This window comes from Camelina sativa, chromosome 1 (genome assembly GCF_030686135.1).
Source record: "Camelina sativa cultivar CO46 ecotype springtype chromosome 1, ASM3068613v1".
Classification (NCBI taxonomy): Eukaryota; Viridiplantae; Streptophyta; class Magnoliopsida; order Brassicales; family Brassicaceae; genus Camelina; species Camelina sativa.
In genome coordinates, this window is record NC_141880.1 from 13423390 (window position 1) to 13450706 (window position 27317).

General features: G+C 37.5%; 1 protein-coding gene, 1 non-coding gene and 3 pseudogenes across 4 annotated transcripts; 3 read left to right on the forward strand and 2 right to left on the reverse strand.

The window, feature by feature from the left end:
• Nucleotides 1–532: 532 nt before the first annotated feature.
• LOC147949874 (uncharacterized) lies at nt 533–3247 on the forward strand (annotated as a pseudogene).
• A 1357-nt stretch (nt 3248–4604) lies between these two features.
• LOC147949875 (uncharacterized) lies at nt 4605–7579 on the forward strand (annotated as a pseudogene).
• Nucleotides 7580–15702: 8123 nt separating this feature from the next.
• LOC147949876 (small nucleolar RNA R71) lies at nt 15703–15812 on the reverse strand. The gene has a single exon (XR_015565538.1). It is a non-coding gene; the product is annotated as a small nucleolar RNA R71 (small nucleolar RNA).
• A 5789-nt stretch (nt 15813–21601) lies between these two features.
• On the forward strand, nt 21602–23306 carry LOC147949877 (F-box protein At2g15640 pseudogene; annotated as a pseudogene). Its single transcript, XR_015561957.1, has one exon. The product of XR_015561957.1 is annotated as an F-box protein At2g15640 pseudogene (transcript).
• Nucleotides 23283–26344, reverse strand: LOC104790584 (aspartyl protease family protein 1). Of its 2 annotated transcripts, none has more exons than XM_010516362.3 (10): nt 25817–26344; nt 25559–25694; nt 24892–25127; nt 24545–24769; nt 24297–24432; nt 24145–24221; nt 23964–24063; nt 23825–23882; nt 23656–23727; nt 23283–23570 (listed from the first exon to the last, which is right to left on the reverse strand). In XM_010516362.3, the coding sequence occupies exons 1-10, from the start codon at nt 26092–26094 to the stop codon at nt 23374–23376; spliced, it is 1515 nt and encodes a 504-aa protein (XP_010514664.2). In that variant the 5' UTR covers nt 26095–26344; the 3' UTR covers nt 23283–23373. The 2 variants fall into 2 exon arrangements, with proteins under 2 accessions (XP_010514664.2, XP_087314404.1); XM_087458278.1 differs by having other exon boundaries at nt 25812–26305.
• Between the last annotated feature and the right edge of the window lie 973 nt (nt 26345–27317).

Here is a 27317-nt window from a genome sequence, read left to right on the forward strand (position 1 = left end):
TTGTTCATTGGAATGGAAAACGATTTTCATTTGGGGTTTCAATTCTTGGTTTGTGTGAACACTGATGCGGAAGTTTGTGATTGTGGGTATCGATTTTGATTTTGGGTTTTGATTCTTAGTTTCGGTGAACATGCATGTCGAAGTTTGGCACATTTCTTGCTTCAATTTTGATTTTCTGTTTTGATTATGATTTTTGGGTTTCGATTTTATGTTGATTGAAACTGTTGTTCATTTATCAATTTCAGAAATGGCAAAGACAAGAGGAAGAGGTCAAGTTGGTCCTCGTTGTAGTAGACGTAATCAAGGCTTGGAGGTAGAAGAGATAACAACACAAGTTGCTCCAGCAGCAAAACTAAAGGTGAATAAGAAAAGAAAAGCAAATAAAGTGGCTAAGAGAAGCAAGAAAGTGGCTGCTCAAGATGATGAGGTAGAAGATGTTACACTGCAAGCAATGTCTGAATATGAGAAAGAAGATTCTGAGAAGGGTTATGACAAAGATGTAACACCGGATGCTGATTAGACTGAGAAAGCAATGTGTGATGATGAGAAAGGAGATTCTGAGAAGGGTAATGAGAAAGATGTAACATCCGATGCTGATCAGACTGAGAAAGCAATGTCTGAAGATGAGATAGAAGATTGTGAGAAGGTTTTAGAGAAAGATGTAACACCGGAGGCTGATCAGACTGAGAAAGCAATGTCTGAAGATGAGAAAAAAAATTCTGATATAGAAGCAGAAGCTTGTTTGACTGGACAGGAACAACAGGAGGATGAAGAAGAAGCTGGCAATATGGAAGAAGATGGTGTTGGCAATGGTCAAGATAATGCGATTCCTAGCAACACTGATGAAGGAAGTCAGGTACCGGAGGAAAGAGTGAAAGAAAGAAAAAAAGAGGACCAGCAAAGATTCGTAAAGTGGCTAAAAATCCTAATGAAAAGGTTTCAGTTACTTTCACTGACTTTGGTGATCATGTTGGACCTGGTTCAATAACATTATCATCTTTTCTTGGTGTCCTTGTGAGGGAACACGTTGCGGTTACAATTTCTGATTGGAGGAAAGTTGATGCAGTTACTAAACAAGCAATGTGGGAAGAGATTCAGGTATACATTTATATGCAACTATTTTTTGTTGAACAGATATGAAACATGTTTGACCTTTGCTTGTTGTATGTGATGCAGGGGAGGTTTAACTTGCAAGAAGAATGGCAGAGAGTTGTTATTTTGAAGCAAATGGGAAATATCTGGAGGGCTTGGAAGTTAAGGCTATTGTCAAAAGTATGTGCTGCGAAGATTGCTGCTAAGAGAATAGATTTATAACCCAGCAACATCCCATCCATTCAAGTGTGGAACTCTTGGGTTAGGAGCAAGAATAACTCATATTTCATGGTTAGTTATCTACAACTAAGTAACTTTCTTGTTTATATGTCATGTCTGATAAATTTAATCACACTGATATTTATAATGTAGGAAATAAGTAACAAGTACACGAAGATGAGGCAAAATCAGATTCCTCACACCAACAGACACAAAGGAATGCTTCGTTTAGCTGATGATATGGTAATAGTAGTTGTCAAATATCTATATATATTGTATATCTTGTTAGAATGAAATGGTATTGAGATATGTATGTGCTTTATATAGAAAAAAAAAGAGTAGAGACCCAAGTAAGGTGACGAGGAGTAAGGTATGGATTGCGGGACACACTCATGCTGATGGTAGACCTGTGAAGCCTCAATTTGTTGAGACTATTGTAAGAATTCTGGAACTTGTTATACTGTGTATAATTAATGGATTGCAATCACTTGATAATCACTCTGAGTTTTCTTGTGTTTAAATGTTTGTATCAGGAACAAATACAATCACTTGATAGTCAAATGGACTCTACATCAACTGATGATAACATAAGGGAAGATGTTGTGAGCAAGATTTTGGGAAAAGATAAACCTGGACGAGTAAGGGGGTTTGGTAGAGGGATTAAGGCTACTAAGTTAGCATTTCTGCAATCTAGAGACGCAAAGATGGCAGAAATGAAAAGTGAGATTATAGAGTTAATAGGCATTGTCCGAGACTTAGCTGGAAAGAAGGTAATCCATTTCGTTATTGTTCGGTCAATTGGTTTGGTTTTAAGACATTTACAAATTCCTTTTCCTTATTTTCAGATAAGTAATGGTGATACTGAAACATCCAAGAGTATTGGTGGATTCAAAGAAGGAGCTAGAGTACAAATATTGGATTGGATTCAATCAGGAGATATAGTTGTTGGTGAAGGAGAATTATGTTCTGCTGAACCGATGTACAAAATTGGTCGTATACCAATTGGTCCTAATGCAATGGCTGTCTTTGTTAAGTCAGCACTAAACTCAGAAGCTTCTCTCTGGAGGCCTACAACCGATGTGCTATATCTTGAGGAAGCTGTGGGATGCAAAATACCTTGGCCAATGGAAAATGTGCTTTTGTATACGGATCCAGTCGCTTCTGTAGATGTATCCATGGTAAAGTTTTCAAATCTTCTTTTCTTGTGGTGAAGTGATATATCTCTAATCATTATCTGTCTACATTTTAGCAAAACAAGGAAGGTGAAACTCGAAGATGCAAAATATATGATTGGACTAATGAAGACGATGAGGTTATTGCTGAAGGTGTTGTGTGCCCAACTAACTCCAAAGAGAAGGTTAACAATATACATCTAGGTCCAAGTGCTGTTTGTATTGAAGTTGTGAAGGTTTTCAATGATAATGCTGATTTGTGGAGGCCAACTACTGAAGCTAGTTTAATTGGTGATGCAACGAGAAAATCGCATGGCCAATCCTAAAGATTGACATCACGAATGCAACCACTACAGATGCAACACTACCTAAAGTCACAGTATGTTATTGAAATTAAGTTATTACATTTGTTTGTCTGTTGATTGATGTTGGAACTTTCATTGATGTTGAAACTTGCTTCTATTATTTGCTTTGAGTTGTAGAGTCCAGGCAGCAATAGTTCCACCAGAAGTCCAAAGCAGAAGTGTTATCTTTTAGATTGCAGCAACTCTGGACGTACGGGAGTTGAAGGAAGAGTAGTTTCAACAGATCTGAACGAGATGTGCCATCATGTTCCCATAGGTACAAATGCAAGCAAGGTCTCGGTTGAAGTGGCTAAGATTGGTAATTCAAAGGCCTGGAGGCCAAATTCAGAGATTGAATACATTTCTGATGCAATAGGTTCAGTTGTAGCATGGCCAAATGATAAAATAAAGTTTGTGTGAATGGATGGGATGTTGCAATTGTTGGAATTTTTATTTGTATTGTAATGAATTTTTATTTTGGTTAATGACTGATTAGCAATTGTTGGAATTTGTATTGTAATGAATTTTTATTTTGGTTAATGACTGATTAGCAATTGTTGGAATTTGACCGGTGCGAAAAATTTTGAAAATTAAACCGGTGCTGGAAATTTCGAAAATTAAACCAGTTTGGAGATGTCTAAATTAAACCGGTGATGGAAATTTCAAAAATTAAACCGGTTTGGACATGTCTAAATTAAACCGGTGATGGAAATTTCGAAAATTAAACCGGTTTGGACATGTCTAAATTATGTTCAAACCGGTTTGGAGATGAAACCAGCAATATTTCATCGATTATGTCTAAATTAAACCTGTTTCAATTATGTCTAAATTAAACCGGTTATGTCTAAACCGGTTTGCTAAAAAATTGTATTGTTTTGCTTACTTTGTGCTCTATACTCAAAAACATAAAGTTAAAATTCTAAACCTCAAACATTATAGTTAAATTTCTAAATCCTAAAGTATAAAACATAAACACTAAACTCCAAAGTCTAAATCCTAAACCCTATACCATAAACCCTAAACTAAGACTTAGTGTTGGAATACTAACTTATATTATTTGTTCTTAATTATAAAATTTATAATTATAAGAAATAATATTCTAAACATTGAAATACTTATATTGATATTTTAAAAAAATAATAATTTATTTTCTATGATAATTTTCGGATTTAAAATGAAAAAACAACTCTTAACCAATGAGAAGTAACCTCCCAGATTATAGGACGAATCCTACACCGTTAGATAACGCTGACTATGATCTCAGCCGTCCTTTCTTATTGTAAACATGATTAATGTACACTGTTGATCTGTCTCGCTAACTTTGATCTGGCCCGTTAATTGTTCTTAGCCAATAAGAAGTAACCTCTGAGATTGCAATCTTGGCGAAACCTACACCGTTGATCTGTCTAGCTAACTTTTATCTGAGCCGTTATTGTTCTTAGCTAATGGTGACTAACCTCTAAGATCGCAAGCTTACAGAACACAACTCATCTTTAGGGTTTACCAAAACTTCCCCAACTATTCCTTTGTGTTCACCAAATCGTTTCAGAACGGATCCATCTCCATCGTGACTAAATGGATAAGACGTGGATTTGGCTACCAAGGTATACAATAAATTCAATCAAGCTTACTTATATTAACCAACGAAATTATTTTCGCTGCCAAATGGAAATCTAAATTCTTTCCCAATTTACAATGTAGGAACAACATTGAGTACTTAGAAGGAGCAACGAAATTTGCTAATTCATCAGCAAGAAGATTGGGCAATCTGTCTGAAATGCTATGCCCATGTAGAGATTGCCGCAATGTATGCCATCAGTCTATAGATGAAATTGTTGAGCATATAGTGATAAGGGGTATGGATAAGAAGTATAAGACTTCCTGTTGGAGTATTCATGGTGAAAAAAGAGCATCTACAGAAGACAGTGGTCCTCAACATGAAACAAAGGCATTTGACTTGTTTAAGACAGGATTCTCTATGGGTGAAGGTGAACCAAATCAAAGGAATGATGATGAAGCATTAGAGGCAAACGACGGTGAAGCAGTAGAGGAAACTGAGTTTAGGAAAAAGTTAAGAGAAGCTGAAACTCCATTGTACTCTGATTGTGTCAAATACACAAAGGTTTCAACAATTATGGGACTTTACAGATTCAAGGTTAAGAGTGGTGTGTCAGAGAACTACTTTGATCAGCTGTTGGATTTAATTCAGGACATGCTACCTGAAAACAATGTACTTCCGAAGAGTTTAGCTGCAATCAAAAAATTTCTGAAGATATTTTGTTTCGGATACGAAAATATTCATGATTGCAAGAATGATTGCATACTATATAGGAAGGAGTTTGAGAAGTTAGATAGCTGTCCAAGATGCAAAGTTTCAAGACGGGAGAAGGATAAGCACAGTAATGAGATAAAGGTTGGGATTCCAGCAAAGGTCCTTAGATATTTTCCAATCAAGGACAGATTTATGAGGATGTTTAGATCAAAAAAGATGGCCGAAGATTTGCGGTGGCACTATACCAATGGCACTGAAGATGGTACAATGCGACACCCGTTGATTCTATATCATGGGCACAAGTGAATGCTACATGGCCAGACTTTGCTGCTGAACCAAGGAATTTCGACTTGGAATTTCTTCAGATGGGCTGAACCCTTTCGGCATGCAAAACACCAATCACAGCACATGGACAGTGTTGTTGGTGAACTATAACACGCCTCTGACTATGTGTATGAAGGCTGAAAATATAATGTTGACTTTGTTGATCCCTGGTCCAACAGCTCCTGGGAATAACATAGATGTTTACTTGGCACCATTGATAGACGATTTAAAAGATTTGTGGGCTGAGGGTATTGAAGTCTATGACTCATTTGCGAAAGAGAACTTCACACTTAGAGCCATGCTGCTTTGGAGTATCAGTGACTATCCAGCCTTAGGAACATTGTATGGATGTAAAGTGAAGAAGAAACAAGCCTGCAATGTATGTGGAAATGATACACCTTCCAGATGGCTTAAGTTTAGCCGTAAGTTTGTCTATATGGGGTATAGAAAGAGACTACCTCCTGGCCATCGTTACCGATATAAAAAAGCTTGGTTTGACAACACTGTTGAGGAAGGGAATGCCAAAAGGATACAAACTGGCGATGAAATACATGAGACACTACAAGCTTTTAGGAATGGTTTTGGAAAACCACTACACAAGGAAATTAAAAGAAAAAGAACTGAGTTGGAAGATGATGAAGTGGATCAAGAAGAAGAGTGTGAAGAATCAAATGATCTATGGCGGTGGAAGAAGAGATCAATATTCTTTGAACTACATTACTAGAAGGTAAAGTAAAGTAATTGAACTATATTCTCTTATTGGATCTGAATAAGCTAGCCTAACAGTTTATTCCTTAATGTGTTAGGATTTTCTTGTTCGTCATAATATTGATGTTATGCATGTAGAAAAAATTGTGTCGGATGCTATATTGTCAATCTTGATGCAAAGTGCTAAGTCCAAAGATGGTTCGAAAGCAAGAAAAGACTTGGAAGATATTGGAATCAGAAATCACTTGCACACAGAGGTCAGGGGAAAGAAAACATACTTACCTCCACCAGCCTATTGGTTATCCAAGAAAGAAAAGACCATTTTCTGCCAAAGGTTATCTGAGTTTAGAGGTCCTGATGGTTATTGTGGTAATATTGTGAATAGTATTTCAGTTAACCCTCCAAATATAGGTAGTTTAAAGTCGCATGATCATCATGTCCTAGTACAGAACTTGTTACCGGCTGCATTAAGAGGGTTGTTACATAAGGGTCCTAGGATTGCCATCAATAGATTATGCAGTTTCTTCAACAGGTTGTGTCAACGCATCATCGACCCGGAGAAACTAATGACAATGGAGACAGATTTTGTCGAAACAATGTGTCAACTGGAGCGCTTCTTCCCTCCATCCCTTTTTGATATCATGTTCCACCTTCGAATTCATCTATCAAAAGAGGCACGTTTGGGAGGACCAGTACACTTCCACTGGATGTATTCCTTCGAAAGGTTTGATGTACTCATTTGCTTCAATATATGTATTTCCTGCAATTATGTTCAACTAATATTCATTTCTTGACTGAGTTATAGGTACATGAAAACACTTAAGGCTTTTGTTAAGAATCATGCAAGGCCAGAAGCATGTATGGCTGAGGGGTATTTAGCTGGAGAATGAGTTGCATTTTGTTTATTGTTCCTTAAAGATTCAGTACCAGTTCAAGAAACAGTTAATCGCAATGAAGATATTGAGGCTGATAGAAGCATGGTTGAAGGTCGACCTCTGCAGAAGGGTATAGAAGTTACCCTATCAGATAAAGATAGAGACACTGCACATCGCTATGTGCTAATGAACATGGCATCTTTGGATCCTTATATAGAGTAAGAGGCAACCCTTTATGTTTTATCTACTAATTATTATTATAATTTCATTCTCAAAACTATTGTTTAATGTAAAATCAGGATGCATTTGGAAGAATTAAAAGCTAATGATGCTCGATGTGCTAAAAATGAAACTTTGTTATGGAAAAACCATACTGAGCAGCTTGCACAATGGCTTAAAATAAAGGTTTCCAGATGCAACTTGTCTTCTTGATTATTTGTTATACAGCTTGTTAAATGGACTGATTAGCTTGGTAGGTTCATGATAATGTTTTGCTTGATGACTTGTTAGCTTATCTTGTAGCTTGATGGCTGGTCTTCTTGGACCAGATTGTTAGCTTATCTTGTAGCTTGATGAATGGTTTCTTGGCACAGATTGGCTTCATGATCATGTTTTGATTAATGACTGGTTAGCTTAGCTTGTAGTTGGATGACTAGTTTTCTTGCCACATATTGTTAGTTTCATGATCATGTTTTGCATATTGACTGGATAGCTTAGGTTGTATCTTGATGACTGGTATTCTTGTTTATCATTTTAGTACTTGAAACAACCAGACCCGTTTTTTTTTAATAAATACAATACATAATTAAGCACCCCATAATACTTATTTAACCAACCCAAACCACAACTCATCATTAAACCAGCAATAACCATTAAGCACAACGGAAACATACCAATAATACAAAACTAATACATCATCAATACAATAACACTCCTAATCATCCTATCCAACAACCTAGCATAACTCTATCCAAGGTTCCAACATAAACAATATAACCAACAACACACAAACGAGACCCTAGATCATCCTCCTCCTCATCGCCATGATTCCTCGTCACATACCTGCACACAGCAAACAACAATTGAGATGCGTAAGTATTATCACAAATACGTAGTGAGGCAATCCTCCCATATACTAGGTTATACACACAAGCAACTGAGAAACCAATGCTTAACAAAAAACAACCAAACACAAACAAACCAGGCAAAACAGACATCAGCCGCTGCTGACAGAAAAGGGTGTCGACAGACACCTACTTGGTGTCGATCGACACCGACTCTGCAACTCGTTTCTGCATGAAGCCAAAAGTCGAAGATCTGCTTCCCAAATCCTCCAAACCGTCCGAAACTCATCAAAAACTCCTAGAAACTCATAGAATCCAACATCCAACCACAAAGACACAAAAATACAACACAAACAACAACAAAACAAGCAAAACAAAGGATTCTCAGGCTTAGATAAGTCATGGTCATGCACTCACCTCTTTACAGGAAGATTCTGACCAAAAGATGACGAATCCAACACCTTAGGAAGCTTAACCTTCGTCCTTAGCTCTAGCTGTCCACTCCACAAGAACATATCTCATCCCACAAGCCTAGAAATCCCACAATTTCTCCCAAAAACCTCAAGAACACCTCCTCTCCTTTTCTCTCTGTCCCAAACGGCGTAACACCACCAAAAACAAACAGGCCCAAATCGACGAATTAAACAATCTGGTTGAACCAGAAAAGCTGATGTCGATCGACACTACCCTGGTGTCGATCGACACCCATCCCCAAAATCCCCAATTTAGGTTCACGGATGTCACAATTCTCCCCCTCTAACAAAAGATTCGTCCTCGGATCTGAACACACTGCCACTCATCTGCAATACTCATCAAACAACCATCGCAACGGTTCGCACCATCCAACCATCTTGTCTACCGCAACCAGGACACCACTGGTCCAAACCACCCTGACCCTACTAGTCAACACAATCAGACCCCATCGGTCAAACCAAACCAGAATCTACCGGTCAACTCAAACCAGACTCTCTCAACCATCATAACTTTGGTCCCCCCGACCAGCATCCACCTGACCCTCCCGGTTCACAAACAGAAACCCCGAGATTGAACACCCATCAATCCCGAGATCCCGTACCCGATCTCAACCTGAAACCTGAGATTGAACCCCCATCAATCTCCTAAATCCACATCCAGTCACAATAGAAAAATCTGAGATTGAACCCTCATGAATCTCCTTAATCCACTTCCGGCTACAATGGAAAATCTGAAACAACCAGACCCATTTTTTTTTTTAATAAATACAATACATAATTAAGCATCCCATAATACTTAATTAACCAACCCAAACCACAACTCATCATTAAACCAGCAATAACCATTAAGCACATCGGAAACATACCAATAATACAAAACTAATACATTATCAATACAATAACACTTCTAATCATCCTATCCAACAACCTAGCATAACTATATCCAAGGTTCCAACATAAACAATATAACCAACAACACACAAACGAGACCCTCGATCATCCTCCTCCTCATCGCCAGGATTCCACGCCACATACCTGCACACAGCAAACAACAATTGAGATGCGTAAGTATTATCACAAATACTTAGTGAGGGAATCCTCCCATCTACTAGGCTATACACACAAGCAACTGAGAAACCAATGCTTAACAACAAACAACCAAACACAAACAAACTAGGCAAAACAAACATCATCCGCTGCTGACAGAAATAGGTGTCGACCGACACCACCTTGTTGTTGATCGACACTACCTCCTTGGTCTCGACCGACACTGATGCAAGCACCGGTCGTCTTACGGAACGGACAAAACGGCTTGTCTTTGGGACGCTTGGGTTAAAAGCAACTTTACTCGGGCCAAGCTTGGTAGAACGAGAGTAGAGGGAAAACAAACGATGGAAACAAAGTTTGAAAGAAAACAAACGGGTGAATCGCGAGTTGGGACGAAGGTCACAACTTGGGGCGGAGGGACGGATCGATGCGGAACGGCTGTCAAGGTTAGGAAGCGGCTAGCGAACCAAATGATGGTTCTACTAGGGTAAATGGAACGAAGGTGGATTGAATGACGACATGCGAGGGCTGGCTCTTCTCACGATACGGTCGGACTAGTCGATAGCGAACTCGGTTCGAGATCGGCTAGGGTTTCTCAATAGATAGTCCCGGACTAATTCTAAGGAGAGGGTGAGACAAGATACAAAGATTCACTCTTTGAAAAGAAAGTTTTTATTTCAATCAAGTCTGCCTTTACAAGAAATAAGAGAGGGTTTAAATAGTGCTAGGTTTAGAGGAGACTAGGGACACGCGGACTCGTAATGGTCCGCACACGTTGCCCTTGACGTGTTCCTTTTGAAAGAGAACACGTCACTCTTCTAAGTGGTTTAAACATAACCACACACGTCACACTACTTAATGTTACAAAAGGAAAAGTCTAGAACAATGTTCAAAACGCAAAGCTTTAAGTAAAGGATAACACGTCTTCGGACTTGGCACGGGAACCACGTCATTGGCTTTCAAAACGTGGAAGGGTTTGTGTTACGACTCGTCGCCTCATTAAAACCTTCTCCGGTAAACCTCATGGGACAAACTCGGAGTAAGGAAAAAGAGTACGAGTCCTTACCCTAACGACTTTGTCGCCTTCATCCTTGGATAAGGATGAAGGCCGTGCGAACGGTCTCCACTTGGACTTCTTTGGCCGGGTCGCTTCCTTGAATGAATCCTTGCACAAACCGGTTGATCTTCTGTCTTGTGGCCTTGGACGAGCTATTGGATCGCGTTGTAGCTCCCGGAGTGATCTCTGGTGTATTAGCTGGCTGTTGTCCCGCGAGTGGTGCAAGCGTCTCGGTCGCGTCCTCGGCGTCTTGGTCTGGTACGTGCGTCCCTGGCTGCGAGTCTGGTCCCGTGCTCACATCATTCCCTCCCCCTTGAGAAGGTTTTGTCCCCAAAACTTCTTCGTCGTCACCTGCGTCAAACGGAACGAGATCAGTAACGTTGAATGAGGTTGAAGTATTGTACTCACCTGGCAGTTCAAGACGATAGGCGTTGTCGTTGATCTTCTCAATGACTCGGAACGGTCCGTCGCTGCGTGGGTAAGCTTGTCCTTCCTCTTTTGTGTGAATCGCTCCGGCCTTAGGTGCAGCCAAACCCAATCTCCTGGCTTGAATAACATAGGCTTGTGTCCGCGGTTCAAGAAGCGCGCATATTGTTCAGTCCTCCTCTCTATGTTTGCTCGAACCTCCTCATGAAGCTGCTTGACTAACTCAGCTCTTGCGACTCCGTCTTGACTCTCGACCTCGTCCGGTGGCAATGGTAGGAGATCCATCGGCGTAAGAGGCTTGAACCCATAGGCGACCTCAAAAGGAGACTTCTTGGTGGTCGAATGAATGGCTTGATTGTATGTGAACTCGATGAGTGGGATGCACTCTAGCCATGATCCTTTGTTGCTTGCGATCGATGTCCGTATTAAAGCTCCAATAGATCGGTTCAAGACTTCGGTTTGGCCGTCGGTCTGCGGGTGCGCGGCGGTGGAGTACAACAATTTGGTACCAAGCTTCTTCCATAGGGTTCTCCAGAAATGGTCGAGGAACTTCGGGTCTCGATCCGAAATAATGGTTCGTGGTAAACCATGGAGTCGGATCACTTGACTGAAGAAGAGATTGGCCAGTTGCACCGCGTCGTGGTTCTTATTGCACGGGATGAAGTGCATCATTTTCGAGAAGCAATCTACCACAACCATCAAGCTGTCCTTATGGTGTAAAGGTGGTAAGCCGAGGACAAAATCCATCGATAGGTCGATCCACGGTCCTGTCGACACTGGAAGTGGCGTGTATAGGCCGTGAGGGTGGGTAGTTGACTTTTTACGCTCGGCACACTACACAATGTCCACAATGCTTCTCCACCATGCTTTGCATCTTTCGCCAATAAAAGTGTTCTTGGAGCACGGCCAAAGTCTTAGTGATACCAAAATGACCGGACAAGCCTCCACTATGTGTTTCTCGGATCAACAAGTCATGAATCGAGCCGGTAGGGATGCAAAGGCGCCGGCCCCAAAACAGAAAAACTTCATGCACGTAGAACTTGGTGAATATGCCCTTGCTGTGGTTCTTGAAGCAATCTTCGAACTCGGCGTCATTGGCGTAAGCTTCTTTGATGTCTCAAAGGCAGCAGCACTCGAAGAAAGCATTGAGGAATCCAAGATCGTGAAAACATTTCTCAAGTATCTTCCTCAGTCGAAGTATATTCACAATGGTGGCGTCATTAGAACAAGTTCTTGATCTTAACAAGACCAGCATTGAAGACATTGTTGGTCGAATGAAAGCATAAGAAGAGAGAATCTCTGAGGAGGAGGCAGTACAAGAGGATCAAAACAAGCTAATGTATACAACCATGGAAGCTCAACAAAACCGTGACTACAGTAGATATTTTCGATACAGAGGATGAGGAGGACGTTTTGGTTTTCGAGGAAGAGGCCGTTTAAGGTCTAATGGTGGAAGAGACATATCAAAGATCATATGTTTTCGGTGTGAAAAGACTGGCCACTACGCCTCAAGCTGTCCAGATCGTTTGTTGAAACTACAAGAGATTCATGAAGCTGATAGTAATAGTGAAACACAAGAAGCAGATGCCCTTATGATACACGAGGTTGTTTATTTGAATGAGAAACACAGAAAACCAAGTAAATTCGAAGCAAACATAAGCGGAGAGAATGTGTGGTACCTTGACAACGGAGCCAGTAACCACATGATGAGTGATAAGCGATATTTCGAAGATATTGATGAGACTATCACAGGAAAGGTAAGATTTGGTGATGATTCCAGGAGTGACATCAAAGGAAAAGGAACTATCTCGTTCATAGACATCAATGGAGACCAAGAAGGATGTTGTTGGATGTATAATTTATTCTGGAGCTCAAGAATAACATCATCAGTCTCAGACAAGCAGCAGAAGCAGGATGTGACATAAGGATAAGAGTAAAACATCTAACAATGCATGATCGACAAGGAAAGCTACTTGTTAAATCTGAAAGGTCCAAGAACAGTCTATAAAAGGTGATCATGGGAATAAAGAACACTACAAGCTTATTCACTAAAACCATGAGTGAATCAAGTCGGTGGCATGCAAGGTTGGGACATATAAGCTCCGAGACTCTGAAGTCAATGATGCAGAACGAGCTAACTCAAGGATTACCACGGTTCGTTGTCAACTCAGAGTTGTGCTCATCATTCTTGCTTGGAAGGGTGTTCTTGATGTCACAATATTTTACCATATTTAATGCCTTGTTTAGTTCATGTTTTTCATCATATAGAAGTGATTCCTTAGGTTTTATAGCCATTTATGTCCAAATATGCATTTAGGATGTCTAGAAGCATGCATTGCATACATTTGTGCATTTTGAGTATTATTAGGTGTTATTGAGCTCTAAAAGGGTAAGGAAGGACTTGGTGTTATTTCTGGAGCTAAACAAGAGGATTGTATGTATCAGGAATGGAAAAGAAGGCACTCGACCATACCACTCGAGCAGGCACACGGTCGAGTACTCTGTCGGATTCATAACGAGCTTCTCAAAGATCCATTGGAATGAAGATCTTCCATTGCGATTCAGCTTCAGCGTTCTTCATCCGAGTTGTCGGAAATCGAGTTATCTTTCCAATGCCGGTGGTTGCAAGTCAATGTAAAGCTGGAAGAGTCATCTTTCTCCTCGAAGTGGAACCAAGTCAATCCATGCATTCATCCGAAAGGTATGCCCGATTTATCAAGACATGTTATAAACCGACTTAAGAAGAACCGACCTACGGATGGGCTTTTGTCCAAGGCCTGACCAGCGACCATCACGGCGGCCCAGTCCAAGCCTCCTCCACGGTCCAGAAGCCTATTTCGCCGCCCCTTGTCCTGCACTCAAGAAGAAAAGACGTTTCTAACCTTACAAACCCTAATCCAAGACAAAACCCTATAAATACTCTTAAGACCTAGGGTTTCAAGGTGTGCTTCCTTGGTATTTTTCCCTCTGCCTCTTAACTACTCATCCACGCCTCCAGAAGCAGCCCTAGAGACGTACCTAGACCTCTACTCAGCCGTCGAAGTTCGTTCTACTGCTCTCTTGGAAGTCATCACCGATTGCCTTTGAAGTCACCAAATCTCTTTCTAGTTTTCTTATTTTCGTTTTCCTACTTGTTTAAGGAAGAAGAATCATCTACTTTGTATCACAGAGAAGATCTCTAAACCCTTTTCTCATACTTCTAATCTTATATGCAATATTCTATTCATATGGTTTTGAATTGCATGAGTATGTGTGAGTATTTTACTTGTTGGGTAATAGGGTTTCAAAGGGATTCATGTTATCGTTTGTTTAAAGGTGTTTAGATCTGGTTTAGTTCATTCTTAGTTCTTTGTTCTAGGTTCATTCTTAATGCATATTGCTTGATTAGCTAACTAGTGATTGATCATAGGCGTTTTACACATCATAAGTGTTGTAAACTCGCTCGCAATAACCTAGACAAGTATCGTGTTATAACCTGCGTCAGTTGAGTTATAGGCCTTTACGGATTAGAATCGAACTTGCTTTAATTGCTAGGATATATGCGTCATTGCCTGCGAGAGTTGAGTAAAGGAGTGTATAGACTTTAGATAGGTGACTAGCGACTAGCTTATCTCCTGTTCTTTCGTGTTTCGTAGTCCATGAACGTTTAACCGTAGAATTTCCATACCTAATCCCTTTAGGCTTAGACCGGTGCATGATACCCTAAGAATTCCTTACAGCCCAACATTCCGTCCATTTATATTTTCTTAGCCCGTTCACATTTAGTTATTGGTTTCTTTAGTTATAAACCCAACCAAAACCCCAATCTTATTATTTTCTTAGCCATAGTCCTCTCTAAACAAACTCTTAACCTGATTTATTCGTCTATGTGGGATCGATCCTTAAATACTACTACCGATCAACTGTGCACTTGCAGTATTTCGTGTGGTCTTTTGAGGTAAAAGATTGAAGTGAAATTCCACACACATCAAGCTTTTTGGCGCCGTTCCCGGGGACCTTTTAGGTCACTTTCGAGTTTAAGACTAGGATTATCGTCTAGGATTTTTTTTTTTTTTTAAACTTTAGTTTTGCATTTATATTTCAGTTTACTTTGATATTTTCTTTTTAATTTTCAGGAGCTCTAGAGTTAGCTCAATGGAGAACCAGAACCACAACCTTAACGATCCTCCACCTGGGAGGGACGGTCAAGGAGCTGCTATGAATGATGGAGAGCACGTCCGAGAACATGATGATGTTCGTGAGCAGGATCAGCTTGATCCATTCGTTCAAACCATTGCTGAATTTGATACCCCTTATCAACACATTCAAGACCGGTCCTCGATTCAACCTACAAGACCGCCACAAGATCATTTTAAAATAAGCCCTCAAGTTATCACCTTAGTGAAGCAAAACCAATTCCATGGTTTTAGCACGGAGCACCCAATAGACCACATTGAACAATTTGAAGAAATATGTGGAGTAACTGCCACATCCAAGGAGTCTCAGGAATACTCGATGTGCAAACTTTTCTCGTTTTCCCTTCAAGATAAGGCAAGTAGATGGTTGAAGTCTCTGCCTCCAGCATTGCTTACAACTTGGGAGGAGTGTAAGGCCGCTTTTCTGAATCACTTTAACACCAGATCTCGCTCCAACCTCTTGAGGAGTAAGATTCAAGGATTTAGACAAGAAAAAACTAAATCATTTAGTGAAGCTTTGGAGCGCTTCAGAGCATATGTGAGGGACTGCCCTCATCATGGTTTTACAGATGGTGGCTTGATGAACAAATTTTATGAAGGAGTTGACCCTAAAAACCAGCTATCTCTAGACATAGCAAGTAACGGTAATTTCGCCACAAAAACGATTGAGGATGCTCGTTCTTTGATATGCAATCTAGCTAAGAGTGACAACAACTACCGCTCGACCCCTTCGGACATGGAAAAAAATTCTGATGAGGCCTCGGATATTAGACAGCTCAAAGAAACGATGAGTTTCATTATCAAGCACATTCAGAAAGGAGACAACACGTTCGAAGATGAGGAAGAATTTTGTGATGAAAAAGAAGAGTTGAATTACATTGGAGCTAGAAGCAACTACCAAGGGAGGTTTTATAACCGAAATTTCAAAGATCAAGGACATCAATTCAACCGAGGCAATTTCCGACAAAGAGCTACATTTACCGACTTTCAAGGTTTTCAAAGAGGATTTCCTAATCCAACCACGAGAGATCAAGGCCCTGACTTGAGAGATTGGATACTAGAAATTGAAGTCAACATGCAAGCTTATACAGAAGACATCAATTTGAAGATGAGCGATATGTACAAGGATCTAAACGACAAGATGACATCCCTTACAATCAAGTTCAATGACCTTGAGAAGCAGAATAAGGAAAACATTTTCATTCTTGAAAAATACAAGGAGTCCGTTTTGGAAACCAATGAGCAGATGCTTAACCTTGCAAACTTGAAAGCTATAACGTTGAGGAGCGGAACAGCCTACAAAGAACCAGAATACCCGGAAGGTTACTTGGAGAAAGATCGAACACCAGAAGTTATCCCCATCGAAGAAGAAGAAGGAACCATAGGGGAGAAGGAAAGGGAAGAGCTTACCCACGAGGAGATCACCAAGGACACTCCACCTCTCGTTCCACCTCCTACGCACATTTATCAACCCAAGGTACCATACCCTACTAAAGTTTCTAAGAAAGAAAAAGAGAAAGCCAAACTCAAGGAGCTTGTCGGGCAATTATCGGTAAGACTACCTTTTGTTGAAGCTTGTGCTATGATTCCCCCTCTAAGGAAGTACATGAAGAGTATTTTTTTTACCTTTGCTGATTTATACCCAACAGACCCATTTTTGGTCGCGTTTTGGAATCAGTTACAGCAGGTTTATCATCGGATTTACGTTACATGAGGGCTTCTTGTTTTGTGGTTCTCGTCTTCGCATTCTAGATTGTAGCCTTCGTATCCAGCTTATTGCATAACTTCATAATGAAGGTCATGTGAGACGGGACCGCACGCTTCAGCTCGTGACTTTTTCGTATTTTTGGCCAAGCTTGCGGTGTGATGTTGAATGTTTCGTTAAGCGGTATGTTGTGAGTCAAAAGTCTAAGGGACAAGCTACTAATGCAGGTCTTTATATGCCATTTCCTATTCCAACTCAGACTTGGATAGATATAAGCATGGATTTCATAATGGGTCTTCTACGAATCCAACATGGCTTTGAATCCATTTTTGTTGTGGTTGATCGTTTTTCTTAAACGGTTCATTTCATACCCTGCAAGCGTACAACAGATGTAGTTCAGGTTGCTACACTCTTCTTTCGAGAGATATACTGTTTACATGGTCTTCCTTCATCAATTGTTTCTGACCGTGATTCACATTTTCTGAGTCATTTTTGGAGATCATTGTGGAATCTTCTAGATACAAGTCTTGACATGAGTTCTGCTTACCATCCACAGTCTGACGGCCAAATAAAAGTTGTTAACCAGTCACTTGGAAATATCTTGCGAGCTCTGGTTGGTGATTCCAAGCTCCCTTAAGCTGAATTTGTGCATAACCATGCTTGAATTAGAAGTTCGGGATTCAGTCCATTTTAAGTTATCTATGGCATCGTTCCAGGAGGTCCGGCTGATCTTTCTACTCTTCCTGCTCAAACTCGCATTCATAATGTCTCTGCTGACTTTGTTACTGAAATTTCTCTCATTCATGATCTCTTTAAAACCAATTTGGAAGCGTCTACCGAGAGTACAAAGCTGATGCGGATTTACATCGTCGTTGTCTGATTTTTGAAGTTGGTAATATGGTTTGGGTTGTTCTAACAAAGGATCGTATGCCATTACGTGCATTTAACAAACTCAAAGCAAAGAAGCTTGGACCACTTTGAAGTTCTTGAACGTATCAACGACAATGCGAATAGGTTCAGTCTTCCCGCTGGTATCAACACGTCTGATGTCTTCAATGTGAAATACATGTCTCGCTACGTTCCTCCTGATCCAGTTCCAGATTTGGGGTGGAATCTTTCTCACCAGGAGGGACCTGATGCAATATCCTAGAAGCTTCCTCTTCCCATTTTCTTTATGTCAGTTTAAAACTTTTCCTTTTGTTAGTTATTTCTATTATTCTGTTACGGTAAGTTCACAGTGTTTAGATCTTATCTAGGACTAGCGGCTTTGCCCTTTGTCTATTTAAGCGTTTAGCTTCTCTTCTTTGTACGCAGCTTTTGATAAATTTAAAAACAGAGAGTTTCTCTCCTTTTCCTTGTGTTGATTTGATTCTGTCATCAAAACAAGAAGTCGGTCTCAAGAGATTCTTCCTAATCTCTTGATTCAGCGAAGTAGGTCTCAGAAAAACCCTTGTTTCCTTGATTAAGCTACAAAATAGATCCCTTAAGCTGAACCATTTTGCATCATAGGGAGCATGAATGAATGAGCTAAAGCAAAACAATGATTTGTATGGTGAAGGAGGCTCAAGGAAAAAGGAACAACTCACTTACTTTCTCTGAAAAATTGCAAAAAACTACAATTGTGAATGTATATTTCTTGATATATACAGAAGATATATATAACAATCAGATCCGACAGATCACAAAGAGTTCTCAACACATTACTGTTCCATCTTCTTTCATGGTGGTTTATAATGTTAGTAAAATTCTTTAAAGTTATATCTAACGATATTTTGATGGTTAAAAATATGTTTTTGCTCTATAACTTTGGCACTTTGTACTTTGATAGTTAAAATTCTCTTAATATGAGAGGGTTTACTCTATAACTTTGGCACTTTGTACTACTAACTACTTGACATGTATCATTTTTTCCCTTAAATTATTACTAATGTTTTAAACTATTCACATTATTTTACCATAATTAATATCTTCAATTTATTAATCAAAAATCTTATATATCTTTACTAGATTAGGACCCGTAGTACAATGCAGACAAATTATTTATAAAAAAAATTAAAATGAAAATTTGTATTTGTTTGTTAAATTCTATTTGCTTTGTTTATTGTTATAATTGTATAATAATTGTTAATTTTATGGTTTAAACTCACATCATACTGCAAAATAATTTGTTTTTAAATAATATAAATTTAATTAACTTAATTAAATATGTATATTTCTCTAATATCGATAGTTAACAAAAAGATGAAATGATGTTTTAGTCGTGTAGCACCGAATGAATAATATTTTAATTTATATCAATATGATGAAACTTTTCCCGCCATATAACCATGTCTCGAGATATTTTAACTTGCAGTATATCATCTTAATTTCTAATGTTTATTTTTGTATTATAAAGATTAGATCGAATTAGGGTGATATTTATTAAGATTTTAATCATTTAAATTTTATAAGATTGGTGTTTATTATAAATTTTAAATACATATAATACTTAGACTTCTTATAAAGTTTAAATATATATCATATTTGAAACTTCCTAAAAGTTTAAATAGATTATTAATATTTAAATGGTTTTATAAATTTTAACCTATTTAATTGTTGAAATATTTATAAAATTTAAATTTCTTATAAAGATTAAATACCTTTTATAAAGATTAAGTACCTTAAAATAAATAACCAAAATAAAGCAAATAATTTTTTAATTTAAATGCCTAATAAATCAAACTTTCTACTAATTCATATTCTAAATCATTTTGGTCTATTTTATAGTATGACTCTGAATAATTGCATAATTTTTTAAGCGATATGGGTTATAGTACCCATATGGGATATATGTCCGTATTGAAAAAATTGAATTACATCATATGCAGAAAAACAAAAATTTTATTGAGTGATTTTCAAAAATACTCATTTTCCTATGTCACTCTTTAAAAATATCCTTTCATATTGTCGATTTTCAACAATACCCCTTTTCTTTGTATAAAACAACTAAATTCTAAGTCCTAAACCCTAACATCTCAATATTATATCCTAAATGTAAAATAGAGAACCTAAACCTAAAAAATTTTTAAAAAATAAAGAAAACATATTGTAACTATGTAAAAGAGGGTTAAAATGAAAATGTTCAAAAATGATATTTTTGAAAGGGGTATACCAAAAAGGGTATTCCTAAAATTTGTTCTTATGTATTATATAATAATTTAAAATAATCTAAATATATATTCAAATAAAAGTGAAAGTGAATCATATATTTATATGTTTGAGTTAGGTAGAAAGATTTCCTTATCCTTTCAAATTTTACCTATTATTGATTTTGAAATTTTGGTAACTAATATTAAATGTATTAGCATTCAATGGTAATTGTTTATAAAATGAGTATTTATTTGTGAAAAATGCTGCAAAAATACTATTATAGACTAGGTAACAACCCGCACTATATGCGGGATAACTCTATACAAATAATATGAGTGTTTAAAGTTATTATCGAAAATCTAAAATTTGTTTTTGTAATAACCAAATATATAACCCGTGAGATTATGCTTAGATCAAACTACTATGTATCAACTATATATATCATCCGCTCTTTCTTCAATCTACGCAAGATTATTTATTTTGTTTAATTTTCTTTTTGTAAGAATATGTTTCACCTGTGAAATATTATACCAATAGTATTAAATAATTACATTGCCTATAAGGCTACAATAATGATTATTGTGATAATTTTATTTTGGAAAATTTAAATATGTGAATATTAATCAGTTTTTTTTTGAATAGGTGAATAATTTAGGTTTTTAAAAATGTTTTAGATCTAATAATGATATAATAATTAAATCTGTTATAAAAATATATTTTAAAATTAAAATGTTTGATTTTTTAATTAACTGAAAAGGAATATTCCTTTATCATTCAATAGCAATTATGTGTAAATATCCATAAAAATGAGAGCAATAAATTCAGTAGTGTCTCGAGCTCTCTAACGACGACACATCAACATTTTGTTTAGAATGCTTCTCTATTAATATATAGGGGATAGTTTTTGGATAAAAAAATCTTAGATAATATGAGGGGGTCTACTCTATAACTTTTTCATATTTGGCACTTCTACTACTTGACATGGATCATCTTTTACTTTTAAATTATTATTAATGTTTTAGATTATTCACATTAATTTACTACAATTAATATCTTCACTTCATAGGTCATCAAAAGTAAATGAATAAGTAAATTATTTATATTTTCTATGTTTTGAATAGTATTATTCCAGACTTTCCATACTTATTCAAACCAATATAATATGGAGAATACAATTCACATATGACACTATTAATTTGGTTTTAAATGGATAATATGGAGAAAAAAGATATTTTTAATTGATTATTGATAACAAATAATAAAGTGTTATAAATAAATTTTAATGACATATAATAATTATTATATGTATAATAAAGTATAAATGGTTATCAAAACTAAAAATTTACAAAAAAAAAAAAAAATATATGAAAGATATGCTTTGAACAATAAATTATATTTTCTTTAAATACTTAAAAATTTAAAGATATGCTTTATCATTAAATTTAGAAACTTTTTGAAATAATTTTCAATTTTCTTTGGTTTTTTTTTCCCTTATTTTTAAGTAAACAAATATCATTAATCTTAAAATAATTATATATAAGATGTTCTAAGGTTTATCTAGGCCTTACTATATACGTTTTTAACATCCTCGTTGGATCTCATCCTCTCCAGATCGATGAATTCATCATCTCACATATCGATCGGTCTCATCCTGGAGATATTGTCGAGATTGCCTTCAAAGTCAGTTGCGAGGTTTCGTTGCGTGTCGAAGGAATGGGCATCAATGTTTGGTAGTCCATATTTCAAGGAGTTGTTCCTGAGCATGTCATCGGCTAAGCCGCGCCTCTTATTCGCCATCGCAGAAGACGGCGACGAAAATGGAAAAGCTTGTTGGAGGTTCTTCTCGTTGCCTCAGCTTGAGAATCCATATGTGAAATCGTCGTCGACGACACTTGTAGCAGCAACCGACTTTCATGTGAGATTCTCTCCAGACGATCTACTGATCTATCATTCTTATGACCCCAGATATTTTTCATGCGGCTATGCCTCAGGCTTGTTCTATATCTATGGTGATAGAAACCAGGGTAGACCTCTGGTATGTAACCCCGTCACAGGACGGTATGCGATCACACCTTTTCGTTATACTTACAGAAAGGCGTATAGCTTTTTCGGGTTTGACCCGATTGACAAGCAATACAAGGTATTGTCCATTAAATATCCATCTGGTCCTCCTGGTTGTCATCATAAAATTCTTACATTGGAAGATGGAGATATGACATGGAGAAGGATCAAGTGTCCCTTAAGACGGCCAGGTATTAAGAGTGATGGCATATGCATCAATGGGGTTTTGTATTTCTTATGTGAGAGAGAAGAACTATCATTTGATTATGTCATAGTTTGCTTTGATGTTAAGTCAGAAAAGTTCACCATTATTGACGTAGAAAGGATTTGTCAATTGATAAACTATAAGGGCAAGTTAGCTCTGATTTATTGGGAGGATGATGTCGACATTTATGAGATTTGTTATTACGGGAAGGATCTCGACCAGTACTTAAAGGATAACCTTGAAGCTGATGCAACTAATGAGTTGCATGTGTGGGTTCTAGAGGATGTCGAGAAACAGGAATGGTCCAAATATGCCTACACTTGGACCGATGATAGATTCTTTCGTCACGTTTCCATCGCTGGAGCGACCGCTTCTGGTGAGATAGTGTTTTCGATGGGCACATATACATCTAAACAACCGTTTTATGTTTTCTACTTCAATCCCGAAAGGAACACTCTCCAACGTGTTGAAATCCAAGGTTTTGGTGAAGCGTTTAAGCAACCTTGTAGCGTTCGCACCTTTTTAAACCACATAGAGGATCTTGATGTTAACGATTTAAAAGTACTCAAGTCAGTCCATCCTCCATTGGTGAACCCAAAATATAGAGGTACATTAGAATCAGATACAGAATATAGAGGATCATTGGAGTTAGGTGAAAGCAATGGTCATGTCCTTTTGTGCTCTTAATCCATGCGTTTTTTGTTGTTTGTCAACCGTATCTGTTTTACCGTTTTTCTCTCTTTAACGAGCTTAATACATCTTTAATCATTTTGTTTGGTCTCAAGAACATGATTTTGTTGTTTTTTCTTAGTTCTCTGTCTCAATCTGAGTATATTTGCTCTAGTTTTTGTTTATTCTCAATGAGATTTGTCCTCTTGTAGTAAATTAGACAAATATACAACCATAGAAAAAAATAAAAATAAATAAACATCGGTAGTGTAAGATTTTTTTGGTGATTCATTATCTTCTAAAGAATACATATTCGTGTATAGTAGATGTCTAAATTTATATACGTGTAAAAGTAATTAAAGGATGGCCAAAATTGAGAAGAAGAATAATGAAAGTGAGATAGAGAGAGAATAAGCTGTAGAAGAAGTCGACGTGCTTGGTCTTTGAGATGGTATGTTTGTCGCCTCCGGGTCAAATGAAGAAGTTGGTGGTCTAGCCGAGGAGGAGGAACGGTTCGATGGAACCGTCCGCGCCGAGGTCTCACCGGTGTAACCTTTAGCCATGGAAAATGAAGTCGGGTTAGAAAGAAGTTAAGGATCTTAGGCTCTACAGGGAATAAAAGTTGATAATGAACTCACAATCAGATTCTTTCCACCCCAGAATCAGTTTCTCACGATCAAAGACAACACGATAGCCAGTCATGAAGTTCTCTGCAAATTGTAAAAACGAAGAAATCCGATAAAAATCTTGCATTTCTAAGTTTCGTGACACAGCAGTTTTTGGTTGAGTTTCCAAATTTATACTTACGTCCGATGATGCTAATGTCTTCTATCTTCATGATGGCTAAACAGTACACATCTGTGTCCTGAAATCATCACAAGGAGAGAGCTTAAGTAATGGCAGAGACAGAACAGAGGTGCGCTGCAATAACAGAGGCCTAACTAACCTTCATGGGGATTACTACTAAAGGGTGATAAACGGGATATGAGCTCCCGCCTTTCATTGTAAGATTCACAGCTGGATACTGGAAGCTGTCTTTGTTTGGGCTGCACATAGATAGATCCAGAAGTTAGTTAGTAAGGTTTCAGAGATAATAAGAGTGATGGTGACCAGAGTACAGAGGCAACCTTAATGCATAACAGTACTCAAAAGGTAATTCGGGATCAGTTGTTTGATATCGTTTGTCCAGAGCTAGAGAATTAAACTGCAAAATCATATTGGTTATCAAGCCAATGTAATACCAAACCAAGATCATATTACAATAGAGATGAAGACCTACGCTTTCTGAAATAAGGGTGTAAGCTGCATCAGTCAGATAAGTGAACGAGGTTCCAGAGTCGAAAACAGCATCAAATTCAAGATCGCCTGTATTTCCTCCAACGCTTATTTTCGTGACGGTGATATTGTAAGTAGGACTGGTTGACAATAAAAGAATATGGTAGTTAGAAGAAACAACTAGAAGTATATTCAAGGAGATGGACAAGTTCGGTTAAACATAGAGAAGATATGATTCAACGGCTTGCTTACTGTGGTTGTCTTATGTTCAATGGTGTTTCCCGTTGGTCTACGCTACCTTTATCTCCAAAACTGATCCTACCAGCTCCATCATTCCCAAAACACATTGAGAATGAGTTTGCTGCAATTCCCTCCTTTGCTAGTACGCTAGGAACTGATATGTCTTCTAAGCCAAGCCCAAAAAGACCATTTGGAGCTGCACCATCATGGAATACACCGGTCTGAACTTGACCACATCTGTTCCAGCACAGAAAGATTTTAAAGATGAAAACACAAAGATTTAGGCTTGCCAACATAATAGAAAAATTCTATGATATAATATTATATACTCAAAAGTCTGTATAGAAGAAATTACTTACCCCAAAGTAACTCGGGCAGGAATAGTTTTAGAACTTTTGTCATTTGAAACTAAGTGAAGTACATCCTCCACCAAGACTCCAGTAGACGAGGTACCATTAGAAAGATACCGGATCTGGTATGGGCAATTACTTTGAGGGGAAGCACATCGATCACCTCTTGTACATAACGAGCTATTACAGGAAACTTCTGAACTTGTCGATGATACATTAGGGCTATAAATATTAAGGTCCAAACTCTGCAACAACAAAAAAAAAAAAAAAAAATTCCTTAAGGAATCGAACAACTTGCAGAAATAAAATAAAAAATGTCTAAAGAGATCACATCAGATGTCGATAAAACAAAATCTAAGCATAGACATATCTCATTTACTAAATGTTTCTAGTCCACATGGTGAGCAACAGAGCACTGAACACATAGATGTACCCTCGATAAGTCTAGTGTCAGTCTCACTGTATTTTAGCGTTAACAAAGACCTGCCCAAAGTCACATTTCTATCCTACACAATCCATCTGTATCCCACAACAAACCCTCACTTAAAACCCAATCCTATAGTTTCTTCACAATCTAGACCAAATCCTCAAGATACACAAGCTAGCTTAGCAACATACTCAAATGAAACAAGTAACCGTATATAAGCAAAAAAAAAAAAAAAAGAAGAAACATTACCGAGCCACCAGGCGCTTTCAATTCACGAACACAATTGGTGCAGTCACAGGGCAACCAAAACAAGTCACTTCCAGTATCTAAAGCAACCAGAAACCAATCAGCTGGCGTACCAACTGACACATTAGCGTAATGCAAACTGTTACAAACACCAAACAAAAACAATCCAACATATATCAATCAAAACCTTTCAAGTCTCTCTCCATAAAAACATAAACCTTTTTTTTTTTATTTTTATTTTGAAATTAAAGAAAACCTTACAATCCAAGGGCATCAACACGAACAGTTTCGTTGCCGTCAGAGAAAGTAACAAGTGATTGATCAACAGAAGCAAGCCTACGACCTCTGATTAACCGATCACGATGAGCCATGACTCTGTAATACTTAGAAGAGTCTCGATTAGGCAAACCATCACCAGGCAAAACACCAACAACCTGATCCGAGAAACGGTGATGAAACTCAAACCCAAATTCACCAATTCCTTCGCATCTATCCAAAACCCAGCTCGAAGCTATCAAAATAAGAAGACCCAGATACATAATTCTACAGCTTGAGTACCAAACCGAGATCTCGGAAACTTCCTTAAAAAAAAAACGAAATTTCCGAGTAATACTGAAAACCCAGTCTAGCTAAAGAGCGAATTTTTGTAAAATAGAAACCGAGAAAATTAGGGAAGAAGAATCGTGTGAAGTAGGAGAAGCTTCAAAGGTTTCTCCTTCGTATGAGATGATGATGATCAACTTTGAAGTCAATTTATTTTTCCTGAAAAAAGTAATTAAATAATAAAACTTATTCTTATTATTATTTTGTTTAATTATAGTAAGAAATAAAAAAAGGTCGCAGGTAATTTTCATTATCAAAAGACTCTCTCAAATTAAAGCAAAAGTCAAAGTAGAAGTCATCACTACTGTAGAATTTTCAACGTCATTGTGTAAATTTGTAAACCACAATCAAATTAATGTTTATTATTATTGGTTACGCAATTGAATTGATTTTGTCAACACGTCATTTAATTATGTAAAGATTGGTATTATTAGTTATATGTAGTTGGACCGACTTTTCCTAAATGTTTTTTTTTTGTAAGGTTTAGTTATATAATTTGTTGTTATTTTATAGGTAGTAATTGTTAGATCTAACTAAAACTGGTGAATTAGTTTAGTTGGTTTAAATGGTTTGCCTATACATTTCGATCGTAAACAAATAATTAATCGCGTTACAAAATAATAGATAGCGAACCTCACTAGCACCACAACTTCTTTCTGCTCTTCGGTATGTCCTGCAAACCGCGCAGTAGACAAGCATATGGAAAGAAAGGAATTCAAGGAGACATTATTGATACATTCCTCTCTCCCTCCATCACCTAATCAAAACACATAGATAGAATACGTTCGAAACTGGCTATCATTTATACGAGCTGACAAGTTAGACAAATGCTTTTTGAAGTGTGGTGATCTCTACAAGAATTAAGCTAAATACTCTCCTCTACTCTTCAATCTTAATATGTACTTGATGTAAGAACTGTTGTTTTTTGGATTGAATAAATTTTACGTCCAGTTCCAAAAAAAAAAAAAAAAAAAAAAAAAGTGCCTAACTCTGACCAGGCAAGTTATTTTTAGGTATCACTATTGGTCTTGCTTTCCTCAACGGATCAACCTCTATAGCTTGTGATTCCTACTGTTAGCTATGTGCGTGTCATTGTGTGTTAAGCAGGCTAGGGGTTTGGATTTTTACCCCTTTTCCGTCTATTTCAACAACTGTTAAA